The 14,115-nt window shown below is 36.2% G+C and overlaps 1 protein-coding gene and 1 pseudogene across 1 annotated transcript in view; both read left to right on the top strand.

Annotated features, from left to right (window-relative positions):
- Positions 1–14,115, top strand: part of Kcnh5 (potassium voltage-gated channel subfamily H member 5) — a 289,555-nt gene that overhangs the window by 214,079 nt on the left and 61,361 nt on the right. Inside the window, exon 10 of the mRNA XM_031356245.1 lies at positions 8,065–8,261. Coding sequence (XP_031212105.1) covers positions 8,065–8,261 — 197 coding nt within the window. The remainder of the gene's footprint in view (positions 1–8,064; positions 8,262–14,115) is intronic.
- Positions 11,562–14,115, top strand: part of LOC116080391 — a 9,967-nt pseudogene continuing 7,413 nt past the window's right edge.

Genomic DNA, 14,115 nt, shown 5'->3' with positions numbered 1-14,115 from the left:
CTAGAACTTATTCTTTTTTTATTTCTCTCCATAAACCCATGTTTTACATAAACTGTGAAACATGTAAATTTGAACTGCATGCTATGAAGATTAGTGTCTGTAGTCAACAAATCACCCTTTTTTTTCTTGAAGCACACCTTTGCTACATTTTAAATGATGTTGATTTTAATGATTTAAGTGGCATGTATGACATATTTTTATCTAGGGCTCTGAGTGGTGCCTCAGAGTTCCTTATGCAGCAAATATCACCATGGCTATGAAAGCATCTGTCTTCTTGGTAGTTTCAAACTCTCTCCCTAGCATTCTTTAAGCTCTTTTATTGTATCTCATGTGTGTGCATATATGCGTGTGAGCACACCTGTGTCTGCATGTGTTTCTGTGTGTACATGTGCATGCATGTATGTGTTTGTGTACCTGTGCACTAAAGAGAGAGGACATGAGTATTGCTCTTTATGTATAGTCAGTCCACTCTGGTTTCTGAGACAGTGTTTCTAACCAGTCTTGAACTTGCCAAGTAAGTGAGGCTGGCCAGCCACTGAGCCTCATGAATCTGTCTTTCTCTACTTCTCTAACTCTGTAAAGTGTGTGTCACAATGCTCTGACTTATTTTTGTGTGTGTGTGTGTGTGTTCTGGAAACTGCAACTCAAGTACTCATGCTTGCAAGGAGAGCATTTTACTGGCTGAGCCGTCTCCCAGCTTTTTCCTTTGTGCTTCTTAATATTATAGTTACGATCAGTTACTATTGTTACTGCCCTTACAATTTTTGTTCAGAATCACTGCCTTAGTTTGTAGCTAGCTTCAAATGCCCATTCTGTGTACTCTGCCACCAGACTGGCATCGTGTCCATCTCCTTGGGATTTATGCCATGGCTTGAGGATTAACTATGAACAAGAGCTGTGGATGCTCAGATCCCATTCTCTGTCTTCCTTGTTAGCCCAACTTGGGTCATTCTTTCTCTACTATGCTCTTTCTTGAATTTCATACACATGCAAACAAAGAATAAAAACAAGTGAATATATGTAAGAAGAACTCTATTCTAATTTCCCCATAAACTTTTCAACTTTAAATCTTGTCATCTTCCTTCTTTTCTCCTTTAAAATATTACTTGATGTCACTTAAAGTTTATAAATAGTCATAGTCCATTTAAAAATGTAAATTTGGAAAAACCTAAAGTTGAATACTTTTATGAATATGCCTTCATAATAAAGTTTATGAGCCAACTGTCATTCTCGCTTATAGTGATGGATTGACTAATAAATTAAGTAAATATAAATTCATGTCCAGTTTTTTCTTGTTACCTTTCTGTTTTGTTGATGAAATCATTGTTGGATGTGAGGTATTGAAATTGCCTAATGATATTATATTACTACTTCCTTCTTTTCCTCCTGTCAAAGAATATTTTATGTATTTATATGTCTTACAAGTACATATATTTACAACTGTAATACGCTCTTCACAACTGGTCCCTTTATTACTTTTTTAGTTTTTTATACATATATTCATTTAATTATGCACACTAAACACAAATACAAGTTTGTTAGAGAAGAAGTAAATATATAAAAAAAATAAAACTTCCTCTAGGACCCCTTCTCCGATTGCTCTCTTTTATGGGATTAAAAATAGTACTTAGAGAAGCAGGGGAGTAGGGACAAAAAGGCAGTTTGTGGAGCAGAAACTGGGAATGGGGATAACATTTGAAATGTAAACAAACAAAACAGCCAATAAAAAAATAGTTAGTACTCTACTGTGTATCCATCTGCAGCTTATATGTGAATTTGCATGTCTGCATATCTCTTACCATGTTGCATTTGGTCCTGGTATATTTGATACTAGATATAATACATGTATGCAGAAAACACATTCAAAACAAATGACAATAGGAATGTCCACCCTGTTTCTAGTTACTCATATTTTTTGTCATTCTTTTCAGAAAAATATAAATTTTTCAACTGTATATTGGTTAAATGTAAGGTTCCATTTCCTTTTTTTATTAGATGTTTTCTTCACTTACAATGAAAGTTTTATCTGCTCCAACCCCCCTCCCCCATCCCAGCCAGCAGGAGATCCCTTTATTGCTAAGCAAGGACTATCTTTGGTGATCACTGTTTTCTAGAAGTCTCTTTTCTTGTATCAGAGCCCCTGTTCTCATTTGATTGCTGTCTCATTTGTTCTTATACACTTTTAGCCTGTTTTTGTATGTCTTCAAAGATAAAATGTGTCAACTATAGGCAACATGCACTAAATTTTTTAAATCAGACTATGTTGCATATTATATTCACCTCTAGCCATAACTAGACATTGAGACATTTGTGTCTTTGATTGGATTGTTGCATTCGTTTACATTCAACATTCTTATTGGTAGGTAGACAATGGATTTTTAAAGTCTTTTTTAAAATTTATTTATTGATCATATGTAAGTACACTGTATCTGTCTCCAGACACCCTAGAAGAGGGCACTTGATCTCATTATGGATGGTTGTGAGCCACCATGTGGTTGCTGGGATTTGAACTCATGACCTTCGGAAGAGCAGTTGGTGCTCTTAACTGCTGAGCCATCTCTCCAGCCCCAACAATGGATATTTTATTACTTGTTTTATAGCTGGTTTTCTCTCCTTTGTCCCTTTCTTTCTTTCTTTCTTTCTTCCTTCCTTCCTTCCTTCCTTCCTTCCTTCCTTTCTTTCTTTCTTCTTTCTCTTCTTTAAATGTTTTGTCTTTATGGTTTAGAGAATTTCTGTAGTCCTAAGTTTAGTTAAATGTACTTTCTTTTGAGTATTTATTGTAGTTTTCGGGGATTTTTGCTAAATAAATAAAATTTTAACTACACTGGCTCATGAACAAATGTATATTTTCACTATCTGAGATAATAGATAAATACTAATTTGATTCACTGTGGTTACAGTTTACCTACATATCCCTTTGCTGGCTATTTTTTATGCCAACTTGGCAAAGGCTAGCATCATTTTGAACCAATAACCCCAACTGAGAAATTGTTCCCACAAGATTAGCCTGCAGACAAACCTGTGGTACATTTTCTTCATTGATGTTGGCTATGGGAGGGCTCAGCTCATATTCCATCCCTGAGTTGGTTGCCCTGGGTACTACAAGAAAGCAGAGTGAGCAATCCATGAAGAGCAAGCCAGTCCTCAGAATTCTTCCACGGCCTCTGTATCATTTCCTGCCTCTAAGTTCTTGTACTCAGTTCTTGCCCTGACTTCTCTCAGTGATAGATTGTGATGTGGAACTATAAGTTGAAATGAACTCTTATCAAATATGGATGGAACCACTCATCACATAGAACTATAGTCATGCTCCAAACATACTCAAGAAACAACACAAGTCAAGTTCAAAGGATCTGTTGGATACATTAGTTATCCTCACCAATGAATAACTGTGATGCTTTTTAAACATTTTTAAAACCTACATCATCAACATGCTAAGCAATGTATCTAAGGTAATAAAAAAAAATCTGGCTGTTAAACTAGCCCCATAGAGCATCACAACTCCCAAGCTGGTTACAGCTGTGTTACTCTTTAACCATGTTGCAACTCTACCTCTGTTTTGTCTTTACATTTTACAGTTTCTTACTATGTGGATGTTAAGCACTAATTTCTATTTTCCAATCCAGTTTCCTGTGGTTCAGCAGTGAAATACTTCATAAGGCCTGATGCAAAGAACTGAGAAATTATAAATAGACCAAACAACAGCTTTCCTGTGAAGTGCGAGGTTCCTTCCTATTTTTGGGCTTTGAGGGAGGCTAGTTTGCTTAAGAGCCAAAATGTTTACAGCAGGGATGACCTGCACCCAGCAGGAACTGACCTAAAAACTGGCATCGGATATTCTATAGTCATGAACATGAATGGGAGTTTCTTTGCTTGAAAGTGTGTAAAAATCTTTGCTAGGCAGTAAAGGCTGTGTCTTTATTGGATATTCCGTGCAGATTGCCCTATGTCCACATTGTATGATATTTTTCTCAGAGGGTGTAAAGTTTGTGATATGCCTTGAAGAGGAACATTAATGTGTATTACCCTTGGTAAATAAGTCGTTCACTTGCATGATGACCACTTTCCCACACATGTAATAAAAGATTGGTGTGAATGGAATCATATACTAGATGACTTGGAGGGAGGAAGTATAATCTGAAGTGAATGATGAAACTAATGTCCAGCTTATATATGATATGTACTCGGGGAAATTTTATGCCATGAAATGATTAACATCATTTTGTGAAAACTTTGATGAGGGAGTAGAATTACCCAGGTTTGTTAATTTTGTTATATTTCTCTCATATTTTAGAAGGACAAGTAGGGGACAAACTTAGTCATGAGTTAATATTCTGGTTTCTTACTATTCTTTCTGCATCATAGATATTCCCCCCATAATTCTAAAATAACACATGATTTTAGAATGATCATGAAGGACCATTAGAGCTTTCAACTAGCATACTTGAGGCTCTGAGTTGGGTCCTTAAATTTGAAAAGAAAAACAAAAGATCAATGTAAAACTTCAAAGTGAAATGGGTTAAGATTTTAATTTTTCAGTTAGGTAAAATAAAATGACTAATTAATATTTGAATGCCTATGTAATCCACAACTGTCTGTTTTGGTAAGAGAAAATTGTACTTGTTTATTGAGTATCTTTAAACTCCTGAGTCTCAACTACCAATCAATGAACATTTATTGACCAGTTTTAGGACAGCATTACAGTTATCCACATTTGTTAATTCTGCTGGAGTTCTCTAATGTTTTTATATTTGTACATGCTTTAAAATTTTACTATGTATCAATGAATTAGTTTGCTATTTTTTGCTCTTTTTAATAAAGGTTATGTAGATTCATTATAAAAAATATTTGGAATGACATAAAGCAAAACATGATAGACCTATTTTTTAAAACATTTATTTTTATTATTGAATTATTATTGCATTTTCTTTAGTTGTTTGTTCTTTTTATCTCTTATTTAAGTTTGTTTTTGACTAATAATTTAATACTAGCATAATTGACTACTATCATAATTACACAATGAACTTCGAATCTATCTTAAAAACTTTCTTTAAAATGTAGGTTTTCTGTTAATATTTTTAGTCTTTGTGCCTTAGTTTTATTTTATATACTTTATTATGTATGTTAGAGGCAGTTAGATTGTGCTGATCTAGTAGAATGAGTTCTATTTCAATATCCATGACCATATTAATTCCAGGTAGTTACAGGTTTCAACTACCAGAGATGATTTTCCTTTTGGTGAAGCGACCATATGTCCAATTACAGAATTGTTGGTTGCTCCGAAGATATGGGTTCCACTATTGCACCCTTTGCATTATTACAACATGTTGGACACCGTTGTAGTTATAGACACCATAGGTAGGCAGGACTATTGGCTACTACCTTCCCTTGGAGTCTCCCTTGGCACTTTCTGGTGCTATGAAAGCCGGCCCCTGGCTATACGAACCAAAGTAAAGAAATAGATGACCTAAAACAACAATCAGAAATGAACAGGGAAGTACCACAGTAGGCATCAAAGAATTGAAGAATATTCTAAGGGAATATTTTAAAAACTCTTACTCTATAAATTTGCAAGGTCTGAAAGAAACATATGAGTTTCTAGATTCATCCATGTAATTATTTAATCCATTTTTGATCTAGTATTGTAAGATAAACATTTTGTGTGTTATTTGTAAAGTCTTTATTGATATCATACATAAATGTTTATAATTTCTTTAGGTTTTGCATGTATGATATTTATTTTTAACTGCCAGGCTGTGACTGATAGCCCTGCCCTATATGTTACTTGTGATGATTCTCATAGTTTTATAAATTCCTACACCTGGGACTACTTAGTCAAAGACATTAGCTAATATCACAGTGCCTGAAAATCAGATAGTTGATCATAGCCAGAAATGATATTATAATTGGTAATTTGAGAAAGAATAACAGAACTGAATCTGAAAGAAATACAGTCATTTTCTATCTCTTTAAGGAAGAGTAAGTCTAATGACAGTACAGAATATGTCTCTGTACTAGAGATTTAAGAAAACAGAAAAATCCAGAAGTTGGTCAAAAGAACCTTCGTAAAAGCTTGTTTTAGCCCCAGAGACAGTGCTACTGTCACTGTTATTGATACCTTCTCTTTACAAACAATGCATGCACATTTAAAAGAAAACTATGCATTGACCCTATAGTTTTGTGGGAAACTACCACATTAGTGCACTTGTTTCTAAGCTTTATGTATATGTATGGGTTATAGGGTAGGAGTGTATGGTCCATAAAAATGATACATTGTGTGTATCATTTGATATTCTGATTTTATAATTTGATGTAATATGAGCATTTCTATATGTCATTTCATGCAATCTATGTAACCTAGTGGCTATCTGGTGTTTCATAATGTATTTATCCCTTGACCTTTGTTTCACTACACTTCATTGGACTATTATAAATACTAGTTCTGTGAGCATTTTCGCAAGTAAATTTAGCACTTCTGATTGTGCAGTTAGAGTAAACACTTTTAATTGGAATTGCTATCTTAAAGAGAATGCCACATAAAGATTTCATCTCTATATAGGATGTGGTGTTATGATGTAAGTTTCTGTCGTTAGTATACCCAGGCTATCGTAATACTATATCTCTTGACCATTTGCCATCATGTTCTCTCATGTTATTTTGTTGGATGACTGTAGCTATCAAACAACTGAGTCACTAAACAATGACATCAACTGCCAGGATATTTTAGTGGATTGAAAAACAAATGGATTGTTGAAAATGAATTAAGTCCCTAACATCATTATTTTATGCCAATCATGTGATCTTCAGAGTGATCTGAACATCTTCATAACAACTTGTATGGCTTGCATCTACCATAGTGTGCCTGCCTGACCGTTAGGGTTGGCCCTTCTACTACTCTATTCTAAGAGCTACCCAGCCACCTATTTGGACAAAGAATCTGTGATGTACACTGCCAACTTTTCTGTTTATTTCTCTCATTTCTCTGGTTACTCCCACTTTCCTTTCTAGTGGTGTGATTGTCCTTCAGGGCTTTATGGAACACTTCTTCTTTCCCCTCTTCTGATTTTAATCTGTACGATGTAAATAGGTATTTGTTCCTCTGTGTGATTAGAATGCATAGAGAACAAATCATGTGTGGAACGCCTCTAGGAAAGCTTATCCCATCAGAGTACATTCCTCCTGTCTTTTCCATTTTAACACATATTGGCAGAAACAGAACAAAGAGAGCAGATGGCTGAACTTTAGAAGCCAGAGGGTTCATAGGGAACTTTCCTAAGCAGAAAGGCCTTTGAGGGTTATTGACATTTGACATTTCCTCAAGCCCTTTGTAAAACTGGCCACTTCTGATTTGGAATGGTGGGTGTTCTCAAGCATCAGTTGATGGTACTGCTGAAGCGAATAGGTTGTTCTGCAATTCTAGAATAATAAAGATGCATCTGCATTGACTCTAGCAGGTGGCTCTAATTCTGTGGGATTACAAGTGTGTAGCCCTCTCTGTCTCCTAGAGCTCAGTTTCCTGTGCATAGGAATCATGGTTAGGCTGTTCTGGAGCTAGACCTGAGACCCTATCAAGTTTTACTATGTGGAAAGAGAAGGGCATGCTTTGAGGATAGAGACATAATGTATTTTAATGTGCTTGGGGAGTAATTCTCAGTTACTGAATAATTCTATTCATGTATATTGCATCTATTATAGATTTATAAAGGCTGTAACAACAACTTCTTGGATATTACATTTGTTCTGTTGTCAAATTTTTCCTAGAAAGAATGAGAAAAAAAAAGAAGCTATTTTTCTCTTTCTAATCAGAATGGGAAAATTAATATTGCAAAAGTTATTGAAAGTATTTATTAAAATGAGAGTAGTGGCTACTCCAATGAATGGCATTTATTTCCCCAACTCTAGGTTTCCATCAACTAAACTCTGGGGATGTCCTCATCATGAAAACGTGCTATGCCATATTAAAGCAATATTTTTATGCTTTAAATTATATAGATCAACACTACCTATTAAACAAAAGAACATTAGTGGGTATGGTAGAAACTCTTGTCTTGTTCTGCTTTCCAGGGAAAGGTGACGTGTTTGGAGACATCTTCTGGAAGGAAACCACCCTTGCTCATGCGTGTGCCAATGTCCGGGCCCTGACTTACTGTGACCTGCACATCATCAAGCGAGAAGCCTTGCTCAAGGTCCTTGACTTCTATACAGCATTTGCAAACTCATTTTCCAGAAACCTCACTCTCACTTGCAATCTAAGGAAGCGGGTATGTTGCATCTTCTTTCTCTTATGAGTATCCAGGGGGCTAGCAGGCTATGTTCTATCAGCCAAGAATAGAAAGTACTTCATTTTGAAGTGTTACATTCCCATCTGGATAGACTGATGTAATTTTCTTTCCTTTTATTTACTCTGTTTACATTTAAAGGGAGAAGACACTCTGATTATCTGAATAAATATATGTGAGTCTTTATCATGTTAGATGCAAAATGAAAAACAGACTTGAGGAGAAGCAAATAGGACTGGAAACTGCTATGGCATGATATATTATTAGTCAGGATTCATAATGCCCAAGGTCCAAGAATCTAGTACTTGTTCAGTCCACAAAGCTAGATGTCTCAGTATATGCCAGAATCTCAAAGAGGTAGGCTCTTATGTCAGTGACAGAATGAATTTGCCAAAGAGAATGAGGTCAAGCAGACAAAGAGCCAGAGAGTCCTTCTTCCATGTCCTTTATATAGGCTGCCACCAAAATGTGTGGCCCAGATTTAAGGTGGATCTCACCTCAAATAGTCAGATTTTGGGTAGATTATCCCACTTCAAAGAATTCAAGAAAACCAAAACAACAGAACCCAAAACCCTCACAGGCATATGCAGCACTTCAGATTTTAGTTAATTCTGGGTGTATTCAAGTTGACAACCAAAGACAGCCATCACATATGGTTAGTTCCCAGAGTTTGTGACAGAGATCTTAAAGGGACAGCAACATCTTTCTTTTATGAAGTGGATGTCTCTAAGGTTGGGAAGATGAATCAAGCTGGCTACCTATTTTCTATTCTCATGCTCTTTCAATCCTTCTCATCTCATAATCAGTTTACAAAGCTTCTTTTCAATAAGTCTTTCAAAGAACACCATCAGAAGAATGAATGAAGTACACTGCATACCCTGTAAATAGATACAGAATTCCTTTACTCCATTGCAGTTGCAAATTCGATCTTCATTACCATTTGTTTCTTTATTGATGAATGTGACATAAAACTAATTTGCATAAAGAAACCTCCAGTCTCTAATTTATAGGTCATTGGGCATTGGCTAAGACCCTTTTATGGCTAAGAATGAAATACACATTTGGATAACTGGACTTAATGAACTTCACATAAAATGATTGCCTGTCTATAGTTAAGTATTTTGGAATAATGAACTCTCCTTTCTATAGCCTCTTAAATAAAACCTTTCATGTAGTTAACATGAATGCAAACAAGACAGTCAAGAGAGAAATTAATGTCTACACTGTAGCAATGCAGAAACAAACAGAATTAAATCAATGTGCTTCTTACTCAGGGTCCAAGAGAAGGTTAGGCTGCCAGGAATGAGAATACTAGTGAGTTTTCAAACATTTGATTTGTATTAAAGCTATGTTTCAGTTCATATGTTTGTTAACAATTTGTCATTAAATATCCAGAAACTGTGGGACAGGTAAACATCTGTAGATAACAGAAATAAACCACTGACTTCCTATGCTCTAGAAGCTTCAAATGCATATAGTGTGAAATGCTAGCAATCAACATTAGCCAGTGATGGATGAGGGAGAGGGGCCCAAATATGAACCAAATGTGAAATATTCTTGCTTGCTGTTAGATAGCTCACAGTTCTTGTGTTCATACTCTGCTTTCCACTGTAAGGTCCTCATGTGCAAACAGCTATTTGAAGCTCCTATATTCATACCATCTCAAAATGGATTTGAAATTTTTCCTAATTCTGTAAGGTGTCCTAAGCTGTTATGACATTTTGCAGAATACATACTGTCATTGTACTCTTCAAAATAGATTGTTTACATCAGATCTCACTTTATATTTATGACATTTTTGATATTAGATATAGAGTTATTTTTTCCTCCAGCCATGTGAAGAAATCAGGCCAGCAGATTAATATTAAATAACCAACTGTCCTAGTTAGGGTTACTATTGCTGTGATGAAACATCATGACCAAAAGTGAGCTGGAGAGGAAAGGCTCTATTTGGCTTACAATTCCACATCAGAGTCCAAAACTAAAAGAAGTCAGGGCATGACCTCAAGCAGGGCAAGTACCTGGACGCAGGAGTTGATGCAGAAGCCACGGAGGGATGCTGCCTACTGGCTTGCTCCTCATGACTTACTCATCTTGATTTCTTATAGAACTCAGGACCACCAACCAGGTTTGGCTGTACTCACAATAGGCTGGACCCTCCCCAATAAAAATTAATTAAAAATACTGTATAACTGGGGATTATGAAGGCACTATTTTTCACTTGGGGCTCTCTTATTCCAGACGACAGCTTGTGTCAAGTTGACATACAACTAGCTAGCACATGAACTGATCTGGTTGCAAACCAAAGTCTCAAGAAGGAATAATTAAAACAGATCACAGATAGAATACACATTTCTTCGAAATAATGTAGTCATAAATTTCTGCTTCCTTTTTTCTCTTGTACACTCCTGTGCATGCAGGTCTTTGTACAATACAGGTATAACACACACACACACACACACACACACACCCCAAACATTTTGCTTATTACTAGAGCTGACAGCCTATATAGTTTTGGCTCTCCCAGTTTTGAAAATATAAATGAGCTAGTAGACGAGAACTCTTGTTTGTTTTTATTTTTTGAATCAGGACCTGGGGACTATACGCTTGTGTCTAAGGGTTCTAGTGTGCTGAGTTACAGCAAGTGGTTTTACCCTTTCCAAATCTATTATTCCTGTATCATTTTTAATTTGTTTTTCATAATCTCGTCTCTCTGTTCTTAATGGATTGTTTAGTAAGTTGGCAAACTGTGAGAACAGGATGTGTTGCCAGTCGCTGCCACTTCATTCTCAGCCAAACATAATGTGAAAGAGAACTGTGAAAGAGTATCTGAGTATCTTCCAATGATTAGTAACACTAACTACTATTTAAACAGCCAATTTCATATGTATGGGCATAATTTATTTTATATATGATAATATTACTAATGTGAGTGTTCCATAAACAAGGGAGAATGGTCTCTATTTCAACTATAAGAAGGTTCTGAGGGGAATTCATACCTGCCAAATAATCTGCATTAGTCAAGGTATGGATATTAACCATTCTCTGATTTTACAAACTTCTTGCAATAACTGCCAAGCTTTTCCATAAATGTCTTTCCTAGACACATACCCCACAATTTGTAGGATGTCTCATCAGTGCATTTACTTTATTCCCCATTGATTTATTACGTGAAAAAAATAAGGTTTTTCTTGCTGTTATTGTAAGAATGATAGTGATAAACAGTTATCATTTCTATAGCCAAGACTATGTTCTTGATGAAGTCTAGATCTTATAGTGACCATGGCCATTCAAGAAGACTATAATTCTACTAAGTGGGGGATCAGAGTTTGAAACCAAGTTCTCAGCCACAGTAACAGGCAGCTCTGTCCAGTGTATAAATTTATACATTGGGTCAGTGGAAATGTTGTAGAGTATTTGCAGTGGCTGTACTAGACAGGAACTGGGTGATGCTCTGGTTGCTTGCGCTCATCTATTACTATACAAATGAGGTTTCCCTTAACAGAATATTAAGCCATAGGCTCTTCTATTTGAAAACTTCTTGTGAAAAAATGTTCTGGTGATTTTATCCAATGATTAGATCTGGGATTAGCAAACTTTTTGATCAAAGATTTTACAGTAAAATATTTAGGGTTGCTAAACTCAGCTATTTAGCCTCACTGTTGTAATGCAAGAGCAACTCCCTACACTAGTCAACAATAACAGAATATAGCCAGGAACTTCAGGATGTTTTGTATAATAATTTTATTACATACCAGCAACACAGTGTTTCTGGTTGTGCTCTTGCTTGAGTTTGTATTTACACGATGCTCTACAGAATTCCAGCATTTATACATCTTTGCCCTTTGTCAGGCTTCCCTTTGTTTTATGGAAACCAGGAAGTCTTGGTGGCTGTGCTACATGCAGCTTGGTCCAGAGCTGTCAGAACAGATTTAGGTATGGCTTATATTAGAAATGATGGAAGTCTAGAATAGGACATCATAAAAAACAACAGTGAGGATTTTTCCAGTCTCCACCTGTGTCCCAGAGTTATCACTGTGGCACAGCTCTCTGTACTCAAATCCAGTCAGGAGAAATGTCTGTCACCCTTAAGTTCACAAGTGAGACCAACACTTGCTCCAATAACTGGCCAAAGAGACCACAGGGCAAAAGTACCGCAGAGCAAATGGGGACCGGATCCTTCCAGTCTCCATCTGTGCCCCAGAGTTAACCCTGTAGCACAGCTCTCAAGACCCAAATCCCTCCATGAGAGAACTGATCTCCCAGGAGTGCTGACATACCTAAGATCACAGGCTTACCAGCTCACAGGAGGGACAAGCTCCAGTCAGAGACAGCAGAACCAACTAATACCAGAGATAACCAGATGGCAAAAGGCAAGGGCAAGAACCTAAGCAACGGAAACCAAGGTCACTTGCCATCATCAGAACCCAATTCTCCCACCATAGCAAGTCCTGGATACCCCAACACACCAAAAAAAGCGATTCAGATTTAAAATCACATCTCATGATGATGATAGAGGACTTTAAGGAGGACATAAATAACTTCCTTAAAGAAATACAGGAGAACACAGATAAACAGCTAGAAGCCCTTAAAGAGGAAACACAAAAATCCCTTAAAGAACTACAGGAAAACACAACCAAACAGGCAAAGGAAATAAACAATATGATCCACGATCTAAAAATGGAATGAGAAACAATAAAGAAATCACAAAGAGAGAGAACCCTGGAGATAGAAAAACTAGGAAAGAGATTATGAGTCATAGATACAAGCAAAACCAAGAGAATACAAGAGATAAAAAAGAGAATCTCAGGTGCAGAAGACACCGTAGAAAACATTGACACAGCAGTCAGAAAAAATGCAAAATGCAAAAAGCTTCTAACCCAAAACATCCAGGAAATTTAGGGCACAACAAGAAGACCAAACCTAAGTATAATAGGCATAGAAGAGAACGAAGATTCCCAAATTAAAGGACCAGTAGATATCTTCAACAAAATTATAGAAGAAAACTTCCTTAACCTAAGGAAAGAGAGGCACCATGAACATATAAGAAGTCTACAGAACTCCAAATAGACTGGACCAGAAAAGAAATTCTTCCCGGCACATAATAATCAAAACACCAAATGCACAAAACAAAGAAAGAATATTAAAAACAGTTTGGGAAAAAGTCAAATAACATATAAAGGCAAACTTATCAGAATTTACACCAGACTTCCCACCAGAGTCTGTGAAAGCCAGAAGATCCTGAGCAGATGTCATACATATCCTAAGAGAACACAAATGCCAGTCCAGGATACTATATCAAGCAAAACTCTCAATTTCCATAGATGGAGAAACCAATATATTCCATGACAAAACCAAATTTAAACAGTATCTTTCTACAAGGCCATCCCTACAAAGGATAATAGATGGAAAATTCCAACACAAGGAGGGAAACTACACCCTAGAAAAAAGCAAGAAAGTAACCTTCCAACAAACCCAAAAGAAGATAGCCACACAAACATAATTCCACCTCTAACACCAAAAATAACAAGAAGTAACAATCACTTTTCTTAATATCTCTTAACATCAATGGACTCAATTCCCCAATAAAAAGACATAGACTATCAGACTGAATATGTAAATAGGACCCAACATTTTGCTGCATACAGGAAATGCTCCTCAGTGAAAAAGACAAATACTACCCCAGAGTAAAAAACAGGAAAACAATTCTCCAAGCAAATGGTCCCAAGAAACAAGCTGGAGTAGCCATTCTAATATCAAATAAAACCAACTTTTTTTTTTTATTTTAGATATTTTCTTTATTTACATGCGAATTTCTCCATTCCCAGTTTCCCCT

The sequence above is a fragment of the Mastomys coucha genome, unplaced genomic scaffold (assembly GCF_008632895.1).
Source record: "Mastomys coucha isolate ucsf_1 unplaced genomic scaffold, UCSF_Mcou_1 pScaffold6, whole genome shotgun sequence".
Lineage (NCBI taxonomy): Eukaryota > Metazoa > Chordata > Mammalia > Rodentia > Muridae > Mastomys > Mastomys coucha.
Note: the sequence above shows the minus strand (reverse complement) of the source record. Positions and strands in the feature narration are given on the sequence as shown.